Raw genomic sequence first — 19,317 nt, 5'->3', positions numbered from 1 at the left:
GGATGCCTCCATGAAGTTTTAAATATTTTTTTTTGTTGAATGAGTGTGTTGGTAATAGTAGCCTGTTGGTTTTTGGTGAGTTTACCAGGAGTCTGGTAGGGACTTCTGACAGGAGTTTTACAAGATTTGATAGCGAAACCTACCTCATGTATTTGACATTCTTGTTCCGATAGACCTTTACAGAAGAATGTGTAGCCTCCTTTTTCTTCCTTCAGTTGTCCCTTGCCTGCTCTTCTTGGATCATTCTTTGTCTAGCTCCTCCCCTTTGACCTTATCGCCTTGGGTGACCCTGCTGGGAGTACGAGATTCCCAATGGCTTCACTCACAAGGGTCATAGGAATTTGCAAGCCCACTCACTATGAAAAGGTGATGATCCAGCGAGTGAGGGCAGCAACAGCGGGGGGTGGGGGTGGCAGCAGCTTCCCATTTCACCTTAGGCACTATAAGAGGATACCCCACCTCTCATGAATCATGTGTGGGTGGTATGGTAATAAGTGGGGGAAGAAAGATAAAGTGCTGAAGGACAGAATGTAATGCATGTAAATGACATGTCACTTTCCCCATTTTCAACACCAGAGCAGGAATGACCCAGAGTCCACCTATGATGAAGAAAACTTGGCCCAGTGCATTTTTGACCTCTTTGTAGGAGGGTCGGACACAACTAGGAGTTCTCTGCAATGGGCACTTCTCCTCCTGGCAAGTCATCCAGATATCCAAGGTGAGAGAGGAGAGCCAGGGCTTCTCTTGACCACTAGGGTGGAGCATAGTTCTTTAAAGGTTTCATAAGGAAGCCTACAATAGTAGGGTTGGAAGGGACCCCAAGGGTCTTCTAATACAACCCCCTGCAATGCAGGAATCACACATTCCCCCCTCCAGTTTGATACCATACCACAACCTGTACCTGTTTTCTTTTGCAAATCTGCTAGCAGTTTCTTTATGCAGCAAATGTACAAGAATACCCCTGCTGTGAAATAAGTGACTGAGCCTCATTCCTGCCTCTCCATGCTCCATTACATGAGGGATGTGGGTGGCACTGTGGTCTAAAGCACTGAGCCTCTAGGGATTGCTGATTAGAAGGTTGGCAGTTCGAATCCATAAGACAGGTGAGCTCCTGTTGCTCTGTCCCAGCTTCTGCCAATGTAGCAGTTCGAAAGCATGCCAGTGTAAGTAAACAGGAAATATTGAGGGCTGGGGGTGGAGGATGAATATATGACAGCCTTTCATCCCAGCCCTTCAGCAAATCCAGACAGTTCTGGCAACCAGAAACTACTGAGATGAGCTTCTCTTTCAACCTTTTCTTACCTGGGATCTAAAGTGGGGAAGAACCATATAGACTGACTTAAACTCTTTGGAGGACGAGGTGGGCTTTGAATGCAAGAACCTGGGACTCATTCACAGAGATTTGTGGAATATGTTCAAGGGAAATAAATGTCCAACTGAAATAAAATGCAGTATTAACAATAAACCTGTTTCTGTCATTCTCTTCAGATAAAATGCACAAGGAAATAGAAGATGTCATAGGTTCTGCTCACTCAATCTGCTATCAAGATAAGAAGAAACTGCCCTACACCAATGCTGTGATTCATGAGATGCAGCGCTTTAAATTTGCCAATTTTTTTGGGTTACCTAGGCAATGTACAAAGGATTTGAAGCTGCGTGGTTTTCTCATTCCCAAGGTATAACATTATGATACAGCTGCACTCCTGTAGCCCAAGAACAAAGAGCAGCAAAAGGTTGCAGCCAGCCGTACAGGAAGTTCCTGTCTATTCAAAAATCTGAAGGGCAAGAGCAGGAGCTCCATCTGCAGACATGTTTCACCATCAGCAAGTGCCATTCCATGGGGCAATTGTGGCAGGGGAGGAGCATGTAGTGGCCAGAAGTCTCCGCCTGGTTGTGAGCTTTCATTTTAAAAGAGGTGGGGGAAAGCCCCCTTGTGTTCCTGCCTGTATAGAAAGTTTTTACAGTGATGAATACAAAGCCATCCACCAAAATAATAATAATAATAATAATAATAATAATAATAATAATAATAATAATAATAATAATTCAGATCAGTCTCTGCAATGATTAGTCTTGGGATAGTGTGGGACAATAAAACAAAAGTATTGATGTGAATGCATTCCAAGTCACTTGTTTCTTATTTGCAGGGGACTATTATTATTCCCGATCTACGCTCTGTACTTCTTGATCCAACACGATGGGAGACACCTGCAGAGTTCAACCCAAATCATTTTTTGGACAAGGATGGACAATTCGTGAACAGAGAAGAATATCTGCCATTTGGTGCAGGTAAATGCAGAAGACCAAGCTATGTTGTGATCTGTAGATGTGCTTGAGGGAGTGGGCTGGAGCAGAAGGAGCATCTTTCTGGCTGGAGTGGCACTGCTGGTCAGCATAATGGGGCAAGGCACTGGCAAGTTAAGGGGATCTCTAGGTTGGTGGCTTGGGACCAGAGCCATAGCTAGGTGATCGTGTGCCCCTGACAGAACTGTCCAGATTGCGCTCCCTTGTTGTTGTTGTTTAGTCGTTTAGTCGTGTCCGACTCTTTGTGACCCCATGGACCAGAGCACGCCTGGCACTTCTGTCTTCCACTGCCATCCGCAGTTTGGTCAAACTCATGCTGGTAGCTTTGAGAACAGTATCCAACCATCTTGTCCTCTGTCATCGCCTTCTCCTTGTGCCCTCCATCTTTCCCAACATCAGGGTGTTTTCAGGGAGTCTTCTCTTCTCATGAGGTGGCCAAAGTATTGGAGCCTCAGCTTCAGGCTCTGTCCTTCCAGTGAGCACTTAGGGCTCATTTCCTTAAGAATGGATACATTTGATCTTTTTGCAGTCTCGTCCAGCACCATATTTCAAAAGCATCAATATGGTCCAGCTTTCACTTCCATACATCACTACTGGGAAAACCATAGCTTTTACTATACAGACCTTTGTTGGCAAGGTGCTTTGTTTTTAAGATGCTGTCTAGGTTTGTCATTGCTTTTCTCCCAAGAAGCAGGCGTCTTTTAATTTCGTAGCTGCTGTCACCATCTGCAGTGATCAGTGTAACATTCATATAGATATTAAAAAGCATGGGGGAGAGGACGGAACCCTGAGTCACCCCACAAGTGAGAGCCAAGGGGTCTGAACACTCATCCCCCACCACCACTTTCTGGACACGGCCCAGGAGGAAGGAGCGGAACCACTGTATGACAGTGCCCCCAGCTCCCAGCCCCTCTAGACGGTCCAGAAGGATGTTATGGTCTATGGTGTCAAAGGCCGCTGATAAACATTCTGAATAACACTTTGGCAAAACAGACATAGTTAGGAATGGGAAAACATCAAGGCTGCTATCAATTGTCTAGCCTGGTCAGTGCTAACCTTTCTTTCTTCTTGCTATACTTATGTTTTGTTCTGTAATTTGAAGTTCGCTATCTCATATCAAGGAAGATACATTCAGGAAGAGGATGGATTGAAGATGAAGGGTCCTGTGGGAGGGGCAGGGCAGAGAGCATCTCACAGGGCTAGAAGCCTGTTATGTACTGAGTTGAATAGGATCCAAACTGCAGCAGTCTGATTGGTCCTAGAACAATAGGATCCAAATTGCAGCAGTCTGATTGGTCCAAGAACAATTCAGCAGTATGATTGGTTGGCAGGAACCACCCAATCATGCCCCAGATATAAGTGAATCCACAACCTGATTGGCTTACAGTAGAATTCCAGAATTAACCAATCATGTGCAGTCCATTGTGTAAATAATGTATATAAAGCAGATACTTTGAGGGGACTTTTATTCATTCCTCCTCACCACTATGAGCTGAATAAAGAGCATGAAATCACTTTGCGACTCTGAGTATATTTCACTGGCGACGAGGATGGGATCCCGCTGAGCTGACTGCCACACACAGCACCGCAGCACCGCCACCTGCCGCACCGCTGCCTCGCACCGTGTATCCAGGCTTCAGCTCCGGGACACAAGGAACTCTGAATGGCAACCGACAGCAGCCTCTCACCGTTCAACCCAGCACCTGGTGACTGACTGGGAAGCGTACGCCTCCCGTTTCACCTTCCTCCTAGAAGCCAAAGGGGTCACCGATGAAGAAGACGCCAAGAAGAGGGTGATATTCTTCAGCATCTGTGGAGAGGAGACATTTGAAATCGCCTGGGCTCTCCTTGCACCTGAAGACGTCGCTACTGTTCCATACAAAACAATAATGGAACAGCTGAAGGGGCACTTTTCACCGCAGCCCTCAGTGGTGGCTCGTCGAAATGCCTTCTACGCAAAGCGGCAAGCCCCTGGGGAAAGCATAACTGGGTTTGTGACCTCTCTCTGCCAAGCTGCCCGGTTCTGCAACTTCTCAGAGCTGGAGAACATGCTTCGTGACCGCCTCGTCGGTGGCCTGAAGGATGAGAAGCTGCAACGACGCCTCTACGCCAAGAAGGACCTAACGTTCCAGGTCGCTCTGGAGGAGGCCCTGGCAACGGAAGCTGCCAAGAGGTCGATGCAAGAGGCACGGCTGAGCCTGCCAACCCAACCGAGGGTCCACCATGAAGACCTCACCGACGACTCAGGATCTGACAGGGAGGAGGTGCACCGAGTACAGCAGCGCACTCAAGCAGCCCACATACCACAGCTGCCTCGACGAGAAGGAGGGAACTGCGCAAGCTGCGGGGAAAGTCACGCGAGGAGGACCTGCCGTTTCCGCAACGCAGAGTGCAGGCAGTGCAGAAAATTGGGACACATCGCCCGGGTGTGTCGAGCTCGGCCCACCCGACGCCAGGCATCAGATGACCAATCCAAGAGCCCCAGGTCCCGGGGCCCAACGCACCAAGGCAACTCTACGGAGCTCACGGACTTCCAGGTATACCAGTTGCCCCACCCCAACGTAGAGAAAATTTATGTAGAGGTACAGATAGAGGGGACCCCATGCCGCATGGAGCTTGACACGGGTTCAACTCTATCCATAATCTTGGCAAGGACCTTAAGGAAACTGTGTCCTACTGGGGGTCCCAAACTCAGGCCGGCCCCATTCACCCTCCGGGACTTCCAGAAACGTAAGGTCCCCACAATGGGGGTGGGGACCTTCAGGGTGCAATACCGAGGGCGGACGTGGCAACTGGACTTGCTCGTGGTCAAGGGCCCCTACATTAGCTTACTGGGATTGGCATGGTTTGGACCACTGGGGCTAGCCATCACCGGGGTGAACCACACTACCTTACAAGTGGATGTGGACGCCATCTGCAAGGAATTTCCAGTGGTTTTTGATGGGAAATTGGGACAGTATACAGGGCCCCCCATTGCTCTACAGCTTGACCCCACAGTACGACCGGTCAGGCTCAAGGCCCGCCGGGTCCCGTTCGCCCTGAAACCCCATATAGACGAGGAATTGGACTGGCTCGTGGAGCAAGGAGTGCTGGAGCCAGTGCCTAATGCCCCCTGGGAAACCCCAATCGTCACACCCGTAAAGCCTAATGGTTCAGTCCGCATCTGCGCAGACTACAAATGTACCATAAACAAGGCCCTCACAGCCCATGCATACCCAGTGCCAGTGGTCAGCCATGTCCTTGCCACCCTGGCTGGGTCGAAATTTTTTGGCAAGCTGGACTTGGCCCAAGCATATCAACAGCTGCCAGTAGATGAGGCCACAGCAGAGGCACAGACGATTGTGACGCACAGAGGAGCGTTCAGGGTAAAGCGGCTGCAATTCGGTGTCAGTGTGGCACCAGGCATATTCCAGAATCTAATGGACTTGCTCCTTAAAGGGATTCCTGGCGTCACCCCCTTCTTCGATGATGTGTTGATTGCCGGGCCCACACCAGAGGAGTTGGAGGACCGCCTCCGCACTGTTCTGCACCGTTTCCAGATGGCGGGTCTCAAGGTGAAGCGGGAAAAATGTCTACTAGGAGTGCCTCAGGTGGACTTTCTGGGATTTATGGTGGACGCAGAAGGGGTCCACCCAACTGGGGACAAGGTACGGGCCATTTGTGATGCCCCAGCACCCAAGAGCAAGACTGAACTTCAGGCCTTCTTGGGACTATTGAACTTTTACCATTCCTTCCTTCCCCACAAGGCAGCGGTAGCAGAGCCCCTACACAGACTCCTGGACAAGCGGGCCACTTGGGCCAGAAGGCTGCATTCCAGGCAGTCAAGGACTTGCTTGTCTCAAACTCGGTCTTGGCACACTTCGACGAGAGGCTGCCGGTGGTGCTAGCATGCGACGCCTCGCCCTATGGCATTGGCGCTGTCCTGGGACACCAACTCCCAGATGGAAGAGAGGTAATGGTGGCATACTTTTCCCAGACACTCAACGCAACCGAGCGGAACTACTCGCAAATAGACAAGGAGGGTCTGGCAATCGTGAAAGGAGTAAAAAAATTCCATGATTTCTTGTACGGGCGGCCCTTCACCGTGGTGACTGACCACAAGCCGTTGCTTGGCTTGTTTGCCCCCGAAAAGCTGACCCCCCAAGTGCTGTCTCCTCGCGTCCTCAGGTGGTCAATTTTCCTTGCCAGCTACCAGTATGCACTGATTCACCGCCCGGGGAAGGCAATGGGCCATGCGGACGCCCTCAGCAGGCTACCACTACCGGAAACAGGCCCCAACCCAGCACCTGCACAAGAGGTTATGAGCCTGGAGCTGCTTCCCGACCACCCCATTCAGGCACAAGAAGTTGCACGCCATTCCAAGAAAGATAGGGTCATCTCCCGGGTCCTGGACTGGGTGTGGAGGGGATGGCCCAGCAGCAGCCCTGGGCCAGAATTCGCTGGCTACACAACCCGCAAACATGAACTGTCGGCCCACAAGGAGTGCCTGTTATGGGGAAGCAGGGTCGTTGTTCCCCAGCCCCTCTGCAAAAGGGTCCTCACAGCCCTACACGAGACACACCCAGGGGTAGTAAGAATGAAGGCCCTTGCCAGGAGTTATGTGTGGTGGCCAGGGATCGACGGAGAGATAGAGGCCTGGGTCAAACATTGCCAGGCCTGCCAAGAATCCCGCCCAGATCCCCCAAGGGCCCCAGTCCAGTCCTGGGAGTCCGCCCGAGCACCATGGTCACACCTGCATGTGGACTTCGCTGGCCTCTTTCAGGGGAAAACATTCTTTATAGTGGTGGACTCCTACACCAAATGGCTGGAAGTCGCACTGGTACCGTCCACTTCTACATCCGCAGCCATCCGGGTACTACGCAGGCTGTTTGCAGCCCACAGGCTCCCTGACACACTCGTCTCAGACAACGGGACTGCATTTACGTCAGGAGAATTCCAAACCTTTACAGCGCAGAACGCCATCCGCCACATCCCTTTGGCGCCATTCCCCCTGCCACCAATGGCCAAGCAGAACGCATGGTGCGGACCACCAAGGACACCCTTCGCCGCATGACGCAAGGGGACTGGGAGTACCGCCTTGCTACATTCCTCCTAGCACAGCACAGCACCCCCAGCTCAACGACTGGCTGGAGCCCCACTGAACTACTAATGGGTCGGCGCCTTGCAATCAGATTGGACCACCTTCACCCCGATAGAGCTCAGGATGAGGTAGTGGTGGGGGAAGGCAGGAACCCCCGGACCTTCGAGGCCCAGGACCCAGTGTACGCAAAGAATTTTGGGGCAGGCCCAGCATGGGTACCCGCCACAGTCACCAGGGTCACTGGCTCCGTGTTGCACGAGGTGCTAACGGATGGGGGGCAATGCTGGCGCCGCCACTGCGACCAGATACGGCAACGATTCCCAGGAGAAAACCAGGAGGAGGAAAGGTCAGAGGAGTCCCAAGGGAACAGAGGGGCAGTGAGGCCCATAGACCAGGAGGGGCCAGCAGGAGAGGCAGAATCAGTAAGTACAGAGAGGACCCGCGAGGCCGAAAGGACACCGGAACCAGAACCACGACTGAGCGAGCCGGTTGCGCCAAACCAAACAGGCCCATCACAGCCAGCATCCTTGGAACATAAGCCAGAACCTAAACCCCGGACCAGGGAACACCACAGGCCGCAACGCACATGTAGGCCGCCGGCGTACCTCGAGGACTATGAGTGCGACCTCCCGGGCAGGACTGGAACTTAGAGGGGAGGGGTGTTATGTACTGAGTTGAATAGCATCCAAACTGCAGCAGTCTGATTGGTCCTAGAACAATAGGATCCAAATTGCAGCAGTCTGATTGGTCCTAGAAAAATAGGATCCAAATTGCAGCAGTCTGATTGGTCCAAGAACAATTCAGCAGTATGATTGGTTGGCAGGAACCACCCAATCATGCTCCAGATAGAAGTGAATCCACAACCTGATTGGCTTACAGTAGAATTCCAGAATTAACCAATCATGTGCAGCCCATTGTGTAAATAATGTATATAAAGCAGATACTTTGAGGGGACATTCATTCATTCCTCCTCACCACTATGAGCTGAATAAAGAGCATGAAATCACTTTGCGACTCTAAGTATATTTCAAAGCCAGTGTAAGAGGGTCTAGCTCCCAGTGAGAACTGGGAGGGCTCACTTTTCTGTGTGCAGAATAAGAGTGAAGATTTAATTTTGATAGAGGACCTTGTAATTTCCTTTATTTCTTTTCAATCTTTTCTTCCTTTCCTAATTTTTTTTCTATTTTCCCTTTTAGATTAGCATGGCTTTTATTGTGTCTCACGCACGTACAATAAAACTTGATTTAAAAAAATGAAAGGAAAACTTTGGTCAACTGCCCAAATCAGCAATGCAGAAAGGGGTTAAGACCATGAGCAAACTGTCCTGCCAGGTTTACTTCACCTTGGTGGGAACCAGCATTGCTGCCTGAAAAGAAGTTGGGTGGCTTGCAGTGGTGATGTGTGACAGGGAACAGCACTATCCTGGTGCTTGCTGTGCCGCCTCTCTCAGGGACAGGGCAGGGGTGGCAAATGTAGGGAGGTCCAGATGGTAAACAATGGAGGCCCCATAGTGCACGTGTGGGTCCCAAACAGGGCCGTAGCTAGAAGGTGGTGATATGGGCATAGGCGCCGACTCCATGGGGCTTGAGGGGGCCCGAGCCCCCTCAAAAATTCGTTTGGGGGGGCTCAGCCCCCCCAATAATCTCGGGCGGCGGTGGGCGCGTCCGCGGCTTTTATAGGGCGCCCGGCGCGCACCAGCTCGATAACGGGCACCCGCGCGGCAGGGGGCGGCCGGCCTGTCTCCTTGGCAACCCCATTGAGCAGCGCCGGCTCCCCTGGAAGGGCCATTCCCCCGCGCCGCCGATCGCCAACACAGCCCACGCTGTGGCTGCCCGAGCCCGAGCCTGAGCCTGAGCCCGACCCGGAGCCCGAGCCCGACCCGGAGCCCGAGCCCGAGCCCGACCCGGAGCCCGAGCCTGAGCCTGAGCCCGACCCGGAGCCCGAGCCCGAGCCTGAGCCCGAGCCCAAGCCCGTCAGTCAGTCAGTCAGGAAGGAAGGAGAAATGGGGAGGGAGACGAGGGAGGAAAATTGCGCGCAGGGTGAAGAAAGGAGAAGGGCGAACGAGACGAGCTTCCAACCCAAAAAAGGGCTGGAAGACTGGGAGGATGCAGGATCGGGAAAGAAAGCAACGCCTTCCCTGCCCGCGACGTCGCCCACTTGTCATTGGCAGCGCAGCGGGCGCCCAGAGGGGCTGGGCACCGGCGCAGGGCCGCTCCGCAGCCGCGGAGGACAGCTGCGCGGCTAGCAAGGTGCGCCGCGTAGAGCGCGGCCCTTGTGTGGCCCGGTGGCCAGGCAAGCTCGGGCGGGGACCCCCATGCGAATCTAAGACGGGAGAAGAGGGCAGAGCAAAGGGGGTCCCTTCCCCAACCTCCGGCTCTGAGACTTCCCTGAGCCCCAGAAAAGCGAAAGGATTTTCTCTTCTTCTTTTTTTATAAATATTTTATTAAGTTTTCAAATACAAAGTTAGAAACATACACTGAAGAAAAAAGTAAAAGAACAAGAAAAAGAAAAAAAAGAAGAAAAGAAAACCAACCATTCAACACATTTTTTATATAACTAACTGGACTTCCTCGCATCTCCCTTACCCTGCATTCTTTATAATAAAGATATCAGCAAATTATTACCTTGTTTCGTACCTTATTTTGTACTTTTCAAATACTATACCTCTAAATTTAACATACTTTTCATCAGTTACTTATATCTTAAATTAAACATAGTATTACCTTAGATTTTGACCTTTTCTTACTTAAAATATAATTTCCTGTTTCCCAAATCTAATTGCTGAAGCTATAGTTTCCGAATCGTGTAAATTTTTAACATTCATACAACTTATATTGTTTTTGTAAATAGTCCTTAAATTTTTTCCAGTCCTCTTCCGTTGTTTCTTCTCCTAAATCTCGGATTCTGCCAGTCATTTCAGCCAGTTCCATGTAGTTCATCAATTGCGTCTGCCACTCTTCCAGTGTGGGCAAATCTTGTGTCTTCCAATATTTTGCGATAAGTATTCTTGCTGCTGTAGTTGCATACATAAAGAAAGTTCTATCCTTCTTTAACACTTTCTGGCCAACAATGCCCAAGAGGAAGGCCTCTGGTTTCTTGGGAAAGGTATACTTAAATACCTTTTTTAACTCATTATAGATCAATTCCCAGAAGGCCTTAACTTTTGGACAAGTCCACCAGAGGTGAAAGAATGTCCCTTCAGCCTCCTTACATTTCCAACATTTATTATCAGACAGGTGATATATTTTTGCAAGCTTGACTGGGGTCATGTACCACCTATAAATCATTTTCATAATATTTTCCTTCAAGGCATTACATGCCGTGAATTTCATACCGGTGGTCCATAACCTTTCCCAGTCCTCAAACATGATGTTATACCCAATATCCTGAGCCCATTTTATCATGGCTGATTTGACTGTCTCATCCTGAGTGATTTTCTCTTCAACCTGCCCTCCATCCTCTTGCAGAAAACTCTTTGCCTGCCCTGCCCGTATCTCGTTTTTGCTTTTTAATTCCACACACGCACCCTTCGGACTTCGTGGCAATCGGGCGCGTGGGTGCGTTTCCTAAGAGAGTGAGGACCCCCGCCTCCTCCCCACCTGCTCCATCGCCAGCCAGCCAGCCGCGCGCCCTAGCCGGAGAGCCCCGGCCGTCCCCGTCGCGCAATCGGCTGGATCTCCGTTCAGCAGGCCGGGCTCACAACTCGGCCCAGGGACCCCCCAGCAGCGGATCTCCGGCTCAGCTGAAGAATCCGGCAACAAGCCCCCTCCTCCCCAATCGCTCCGCCGAAATACGCTCCAAAACCCCCCAGATAGGCCGCCGGCCGCCAAGTCTAGTGGCGCCCTGAGCGAGGGTCTCTCCCCAACACCGCCACCTCAAACTGCGTTCTCCCGGCTACCCGAGCGAACCAGCGGCAGGACCCCGGTATGGGCCCCCCCAATATTTTTTATAAGTCGGCGCCCCTGGATATGGGCCCCCACCAGGGGTGCAGAATTGGCTAAAAATATGTCACCTTCTCTTTCTCTAGCAGTAGCAGCAGCAGCAGCTGGATTCCGCAGCCCTGCACCACAGCGGGTACGGCAGGGAAAGGAGCACAGCGCGGCTCCCTCAGACAGCACATTCGCTTTCCCACCTCAGCTGGAACGGACCATTGGGAATCTCGGGCATAGGGGATCCTGCTGCTGTGAATGCTGCCACCAGTAGCAGGACGTTGCTTGCCTCCCTGGCTGCTTAAGAGTGCTTCTCTCCCCTCCACCTTTCTCACTTTCTCACCCACCCCTCTGCCTTTCTCACTTCCTGCTTTTTGCGAGACTTCTGAAGAATGCATGCTCCAATCACATGGCTGAATCGTTACCTTAGGGTAGCAGCCAGGCAGGGCAGGGCGTTCGCTCCAAGGGTGGATCGAGCGCTTGGATGGGGAACGAAAAGAAAAAAGGGGGGAGGAACAGGCGGGGGAGGAGAGAGTGCCTTGAGCATCAATTGTTAAGTTATTATGCTTCTGTGTGTGAATTCTGTGGACAAGCACAAACGCGCCCTCGCGCAAACTGGCTAACATACAAATCAGCCCCGTAATCTCCTCTCTGAAATGAAGCATTCCAAGCAGGGAGGCTCATCGGCAATCCAGTAGCCTTTCTGAGAAAGGGAAAGGTTTTGTTTCCGACTGCAATCTATTTATATGGAATTGCACAGTGCAAACGGCAATGCTTTTCCTCATGCGATGTGAATAGAAATATTGTTTTGCAAGCTGGAATAGCCTTTGCACAGAGAAAGAGGGAGGGGGGAGTCCAACGCTTACAATACGAGCTGAAAATAGGCTGGTAGTCAACTAAGCTTTACTCAGAGTAGACCCATTAAAATGAAGGACTATGACTAAGTCAGGTCCATTAATGTCAACAGTTGACCTTCTCTGAGCTGACTACTGTCCAGAGTTTCTTTCAGACGAATAGACTGTGATCCTGGGTCCTAGTATGGCTCCACTGAAGGAGGGAGAAACATAGACTCTGTTGATGTGCATGAGCTAATATAATATGAAACATTCACTGAAAACAAAATCTCTTTTGAGAATAAAAGTTCTATATGTTTCCGAAAGGTCATGTTCATGCCTTAGAATCTAAGGTGGCCCCCAGATGTTGGTGGGTTCCAACTCCCATCAGGCCCAGATAGCACAGCCAAAGGCAGGGATGATGGGTGTTGTAGTCCAACAGCATCTGAAGAGCCTACAAAGGCAAAGCAGGTCTGGTCTGATCAGTTGCTTTCAAACTTGCTGAATACTCAGTGCCTATTGAACCAATGATATCTGTAGTCATTATTTAGCACTTGAATACTGTGAATCTAATCCAAAAATAGCCTTGCAATAATCAGGTCAGTCAAGCCGCAAGCCAGTATCCCAAGACCCAAGCATATCTGTGGAAATAGTTGAGCTCAGTTTCCTAAACCCTTGTTTTATACCATCCATCTACACATATTCTGGAAACAAAAGTTACTGAAACAATTTGTTGTTCCATATGCATATATATATCTCAATGAGTATATATCTCAATGAAAAAAAAATGTTTATTAAAAGCTGACTATTTATTTTCTGTTTCTATTACTTATTTTCTATTTCTTATTTTCTCCCAGACTTAGAAAGATTGTCCACCAACTGGGAAAACCAACGTGAAAAAACATGTTTATTAAAAGCTAACTATTTATTTTCTGTTTCTATTTCTATTTCTTATTTTTTATTTCTTATTTTCTCCCAGATTTAGAAAGATTGTCCACCAACTGGGAAAACCAATGTCTCTCAACTTTCAATTTCCCTGATTCTAAAATTGGATTTATTTTTTGTTTGTTTTAGTGAATCCATCGCACTAATTTTCAAGATTAGTGAAGCACACAGCCAAGGACTCTGTAAGCTAAATGTGCTACATATATAGTAAATGTATAATAAACAGATAGCTGGAGGTTTGCAGAATTTGTAGCACTTTTAGTTGAGGTGGTCAAGTACCGTATATGCATTTGGAGAGTGCCCCTAAATTCCATACTGACAGACACTTCAGGTGATTTACACAAATTGCATACTTTAGTAGTACTTTGGTCTACTTTGTTATGTGAAGTATCACAGACTGTCAGAAATTATCTAGGTAAATGTTTTTTCTGTGTCAGCAACAGTTCTTTTCTTTTGAAGAGTTGGAAGTATGTCTACAATAGTGTTGTGCATTTCATTTTTAACTTAGGCATTTTGTAAGCCCTCTGTTAGAGTTGCTTTTTAGCCTAACATTTTTGTCACACCTCTTATATGCATGCTTCAAATCAGCGGCATGCAGTGAAATTTTCCATAGGGGAACAGTTAGGGCCTGAGGTGTCGGCTTCCAAGGGTAATTGTGGGGAGAACGTCATGTATTTGACGTGTGCAAGCGGCAAACCCAGAACTAACCCATTCTGGTACTTCCGGGTTGCCGTGGACATTCACCGCAATGGACGCTATTCAGGGCAGATGTTTGCAGAGGTATTACCGTAGCACTGAGAATATTTCTCACTATGCCAGGAAGTGTAGCATCTTGTGAACATAGTTTTAATAACTTAAAACTCATACAAAACTACTTAAGATCAAGTATGAGTGAAACCAGACTAACAAGTCTAGCAATCCTGTCCATCGAGGATAAAGTTCTAATCACATCAGACTTCATTGAGGAGATTCCTACTTAAGGCCAGAGTTGGCCTAACTTTACTTTTTAAAAAGATTTCAAATAACAACTCTTCTGAATAAGAACTTGTAACGTGACTTGTGAATAATGTTAATAGTTTTCTTATTTATATCAACCAAATAACACAGATATTGTGAAAGCAATGCCATTTTACATCATATAGTATTATAATATAAAGTTATCATTGTGAAATAAATCAGTATGATATTTTTCTACATTTCATTTAGGCCTATCTGTATACTGTTTTACAACTTAATTACATTTAAAAAACTGTCAACTGCCATCTAAATGTCATTTGCTTTCCTGAAACCTTTTATTAAGACATAATAAATTAAATATTGTATTTTCTGGGAAAGAATTCAATACAAATTGAAGTGTGTGGGGAATTGAATGGCACAGGGTGGGGTGGAGGAGAGGCGGAAAGAAGAGCTAATTTATCCGTGGCTAGGGAGCGCAATCTGGACAGTTCTGTCAGGGGTGCAAGATCACCTAGCTATGCTTCTGGTCCCAAGCCACCAACCCAGAGATCCCCTTAACTTGCCACTGCCTTGCCCCATTCATATAGATATACAGAACAAAACATAAGTATAGCAAGAAGAAAGGAAGGTTAGCACTGACCAGGCTAGAAAACTGACAGCAGCCTTGATGTTTTCCCTATCCTAACTGTATCTGTTTTGCCAAAGTGTTATTCAGAATGTTTATAGCTACAAAGCAATGAACATGGGAAAGTAAATTATTGCTCACTTGCTGCCTTCTTCTTGTCTCCTCTTCAGGGGCTCGCATATGTTTGGCAATGCAGATGGCAAAGATCGAAATATTCATCTTCCTGACCAGCCTGCTGAGGGCATTCAGTTTTCAGCTGCCAGAAGGAGTCAAAGAGCTCAATCAAGAGGCTATAATAGGGACTGCAGCACATCCCCATCCTTATAAACTCTGTGCTGTTCCCCGTTGCAACACATAAGAAAATAGGAAAATATTAGGGGCTGCACCACTGCTTCCTGCACTCGGTGACCCCTTGGCCACTCCTGATACATGAACCCCCTAGCATTTCCCCTTCCCTTTCCATCTCATCCCATGCAGCTACTGAGGTCTCTTTTCACCTTCGCAGCTCCATTTCTGAAGCCACTTCTCTCTTATCTTCTGCAGCTCTGCTTTGCATCCATTTCCCCCTTCACCCCATCTCCTCCTTTTCTTCAGGTCCTTTCATGTCCCTGCTTTCATCTTCATCCCTCTCCCAATGCCTCCTTACTCCCTCCTTTTTGACAACTTCCTTTGCATCCCCATTCTTACTCTTGCTCCCTTTTCTCCTCCCCCTCCCCTTCCTTTTCTCAAATCTCCCTTACACACACATTCCCACACCTCCTCCTCTCTCCCTCTTCTGCAGCCCCCTTCTAACACCCCCCGTGCTATGTTATTGTATCTTTAAGATGAGTAGACTCCTCAGAGCAAGGCTATCAGCTTCTCCAGTTGAAGAATGTTAAGTTTCTTTGATGGATACTGTACATGTGTGCTTGTTAATAAAATATCTCTTCTAAATCACTACATTGAACCCAGAACCCAGAACGCAGACCACACAAGGTATCAGGAGTGAAATAGGTTGTGTGGAGGCACTATGCAATATTTGAAGGCTTCACATCCTTTATCACAGTTAAGGAATGGAAGGAGGAGAAGTTTGAAACAGACGTTCCCCTGACTTCCACTAGCCTTTCCTTCAATGGCAGAAGTTTGAGTAAAATGGAGATGGTGGAAAACTGAGATAACTGTGGCTTTAGGAATAATGGAGGGATGGAGGAACACTGAGCAATTGGTTTGTTTGTATGTGTATGTGTATGTGTGTTTGTATATATAACATTTTAACAAGGAGAAACAGCACAGATGGGTATGGAAGCAACCACCCAAAAGCTACGAAAACAGAAGAATGAAATGGAAAGTGGAATTAAAGAGGACAAAGAGACTTTGGAGAACAATATGGATGAAGGATTGCCAGAACAGAAGGATGAAACAGAAGGATGGAGGCAACAGATGGTGTAATGAAGAAGTCCTTCACAAAAGGTGACTAGAGGACTGAAACAGCCAATGGCAGTGTTGTGATGTTGGAGGAGTGGAAGGAAGCCACAGATGAAGGGATTAAGAGACCCCCTAAGCTGGCAGAGATAGAGTTGGGAGAGAATAATAATAATAATAATAATAATAATAATAATAATAATAATAAATTTTTTTATATCCCACCCTCCCCAGCCGAAGCGAGGGTCCTAGGCCATATAGGGCTTTAAAGGTTAAAACCAGCACCTTAAACCTGATCCTGTACTCCACCGGGAGCCAGTGCAGCTGGTATAGCACCGGGTGAATGTGATCTCGCAGCGAAGACCTCATAAGGAGTCTCACTGCAGCATTCTGCACCCGCTGGAGTTTCTGGGTCAGTCTCAAGGGTATCCCCACGTAGAGCAAGTTACAATAATCCAGTCTGGAGGTGACCGTCATGTGGATCACAGTGGCTAGGTCAGGGCGAGAGAGGTAAGGAGCCAACTGCTTAGCTTGGCGGAGATGGAAAAATGCCGCCTTTGTTGTAGCTGCAATCTGCGCCTCCATGGAAAGGGAGGTGTCGAAGATTACACCCAAACTCTTAATGGACAGTGCTGGCACTAATTGCGCCCCCGCAAGAGATGGGAGTTGCCCCCCCCAATCCCATATCATCCCGTCCCAGCCACAGGACCTCTGTCTTCGAAGGATTTAGCTTCAACCGGCTCCCACGTAACCATCTAGCCACAGCTTCCAAACATCTGGTCAGTGTGTCTGGGGCCGAGTCAGGATGGCCATCCATCAACAGATATAGTTGGGTGTCATCAACATACTGATGGCAACCCAGCCCAAAACTCCGGACAAGCTGGGCGAGGGGGCGCATAAAGATGTTGAAAAGCATCAGGGAGAGTATCGCACCCTGAGGTACTCCACACACCAAGGAGTGGCGCAATGACAATTCCCCCCCCAAGCGCCACCCTCTGTCCCCGACCAGAGAGAAACGAGCGCAGCCATTGAAGGACTGTGCCCTGGATCCCCACGTCGGCAAGGCAGTGGTCCAGAAGTTTGTGATCGACCATGTCGAAAGCTGCTGACAGATCTAGAAGAATCAGGAGCCCCGACTCACCTCGATCCAGCTGTCTACGAAGATCATCTGTTAGGGCAACCAGAGCCGTCTCAGTCCCATGACCAGCGCGGAAGCCGGACTGGAATGGATCCAGAGCCGATGTTTCATCCAGAAACCCACCAAGCTGTTCAGCAACCGCTCTGTCAATCACCTTCCCAGGAACGGAAGATTTGAAACCGGGCGGTAATTGGTTAGATATAAGGGATCTAATGATGTTTTCTTTAAGAGCGGGTGCACCACTGCCTCCTTCAGTTCCCCTGGGAATGTCCCCGTGCCAAGGGACAAATTGATGATATCCCCCAGGAGGGCCCGCACCTCGTCTGGACACGCTCTAATCAGCCAAGACGGGCACCGGTTGAGAGGACAGGTGGTGGGCTTTCCAGCTCGGAGGAGTCTGTCCACATCGGCTGGGGATATCCGGTCGAAGTGGTCCAATACTGGACCCGAGGACAGTCGAGGGGCCTCCAGTTCCTTTATTGAATCCAAATTGGCAGGGAGGTCATGGCGGAGCAACAAGACCTTCATTGCAAAAAAGCTCGCAAATGCCTCACAGCTGTGTGTCAAATTGTTATTTAAATTTTGCTGTCCCTGAAGGGACATTAAAGACCTGATTATACTAAATAATTGTGGTGGGCGAGAGCTAGCGGATGCAATGGAGGCCGAGAAGTAAGACTTCTTAGCAGCCTTCACTGCCATCTCGTAGGTTTTCATAAAAGCCCTATAAGATGTTCTTGAGGCTCCGTCACGGGCACCCCGCCATACTCACTCTAGCCGTCTGAGGTCCCGCTGTGTCTCCCATGTCTGTAAGCAGAGCTTATTGTATTTAGCCGTAGCTCTGTAAAAGCTTTTTGAAGTTGTGCAAAAGTCAGTTCATTAAAATAAGATATGTGTTCATTAGCCTCTCTAAGTTTAAAATACAATGGGGCACATGTAGATGTGCACATAGAGTTTAGATCGTTTTTAGTTGCCACTGCCCTTATAGTTCGTTTAAATATATTTTTCTGGGAATATAAGGGAAGTTCTTTAATCTCAGTCACTGAGAGGTCATATTTGCCCATCAGTTGGGCAGCATGATGTACCCAGTTTTTAAGGGGTAATCCATTTGAGAGCTCAATCAGGCATTTTTTGGTAGCCTTGTGTTGTCCATCTGTTGAACTCTAAACCAGTAACAGAGAATTCTTTTATCTATTTGGCTCTCTATGCTCAACATGCGAGTTTCCAACCTGACCATGGCAGATTCCACGTCTTTGGGTAAACCTAAAAGAACTCTTAAAAAATAATTCTGTGGGGGTTCCAAACCAGAGACCTTTGAGGTACCCCAAACCTCTGCACCATATAGAATCTGGGCCATTGTTTTTGCTTTACACACAGATAGAGCTGGGTTGACCAAATTCCCACCTTTACAGGCAGCGAATTTCAGAATAGCTTTTGCTGATTTAAAGGCTTGCAATCTAATATTGGATAGCTGTGTATTCCAAGATGCCATTTCTGAATAAATCAATCCCAGATATTTAAACGTATTTACTTGGTTTATGATGTGTTCATCCAGGTGCCAAACATGTTTTTAGAACGCTTCCCAAATACAATGACCTGCGTCTTATCATAGTTTATAGATAAAGCATTCCCCGTGCATTATGAACTTAATTTTGCAAGCAGCCGTCTCAGGCCCACCTGGGTTCTAGATACAAGTACTAGGTCATCAGCATACATTAAAACTGAGAGTTTTTGGTCGAGAATTGTGACAGGGGCAAACTGTAGGCCCTCCAGTTCTTTAACCATGTCATTAATATAAAAATTAAGCAGGAAATGTGCCAAAATGCATCCCTGTTTGACTCCAATAATGGTCTTAATTCTAGCGGTGAGATGGCCAGCCAGATCTACCTTTATTTGTATTGATGTGTCAGTATATAATGTTTTGATGAGAAATAATAGATGGGGGTCTATATTTGTCTTTTCCAATTTTTGCCACAATGCATGTCTTGGGACCGTATCAAAAGCTGACTTTAAATCGATAAAAGCAACATATAATTTTTGCTTCAAATTATGGATGTATTTACATAGCAGAAAGTTCATCACAAAGCACTGGTCCAATGTGGATTTCC

General features: G+C 48.1%; 1 protein-coding gene across 2 annotated transcripts in view; it reads left to right on the top strand.

The window, feature by feature from the left end:
• The window catches only part of LOC309533170 (cytochrome P450 2J5-like), a 41,617-nt gene extending 26,007 nt beyond the window's left edge, over nucleotides 1-15,610 (top strand). For both annotated transcript variants that reach the window (XM_082224376.1, XM_082224375.1), the window contains exons 6-9: nucleotides 577-718; nucleotides 1,489-1,676; nucleotides 2,148-2,289; nucleotides 14,844-15,610. In XM_082224376.1, coding sequence (XP_082080502.1) covers nucleotides 577-718; nucleotides 1,489-1,676; nucleotides 2,148-2,289; nucleotides 14,844-15,031 — 660 coding nt within the window. In that variant the 3' untranslated portion in view covers nucleotides 15,032-15,610. The remainder of the gene's footprint in view (nucleotides 1-576; nucleotides 719-1,488; nucleotides 1,677-2,147; nucleotides 2,290-14,843) is intronic.
• The last annotated feature ends 3,707 nt before the right edge of the window (nucleotides 15,611-19,317 follow it).

This window comes from Podarcis vaucheri (assembly GCF_965113315.1).
Source record: "Podarcis vaucheri genome assembly, chromosome: 5".
NCBI classification, from domain to species: Eukaryota; Metazoa; Chordata; class Lepidosauria; order Squamata; family Lacertidae; genus Podarcis; species Podarcis vaucheri.
This window is presented reverse-complemented; position numbering and strand designations above follow the sequence as displayed.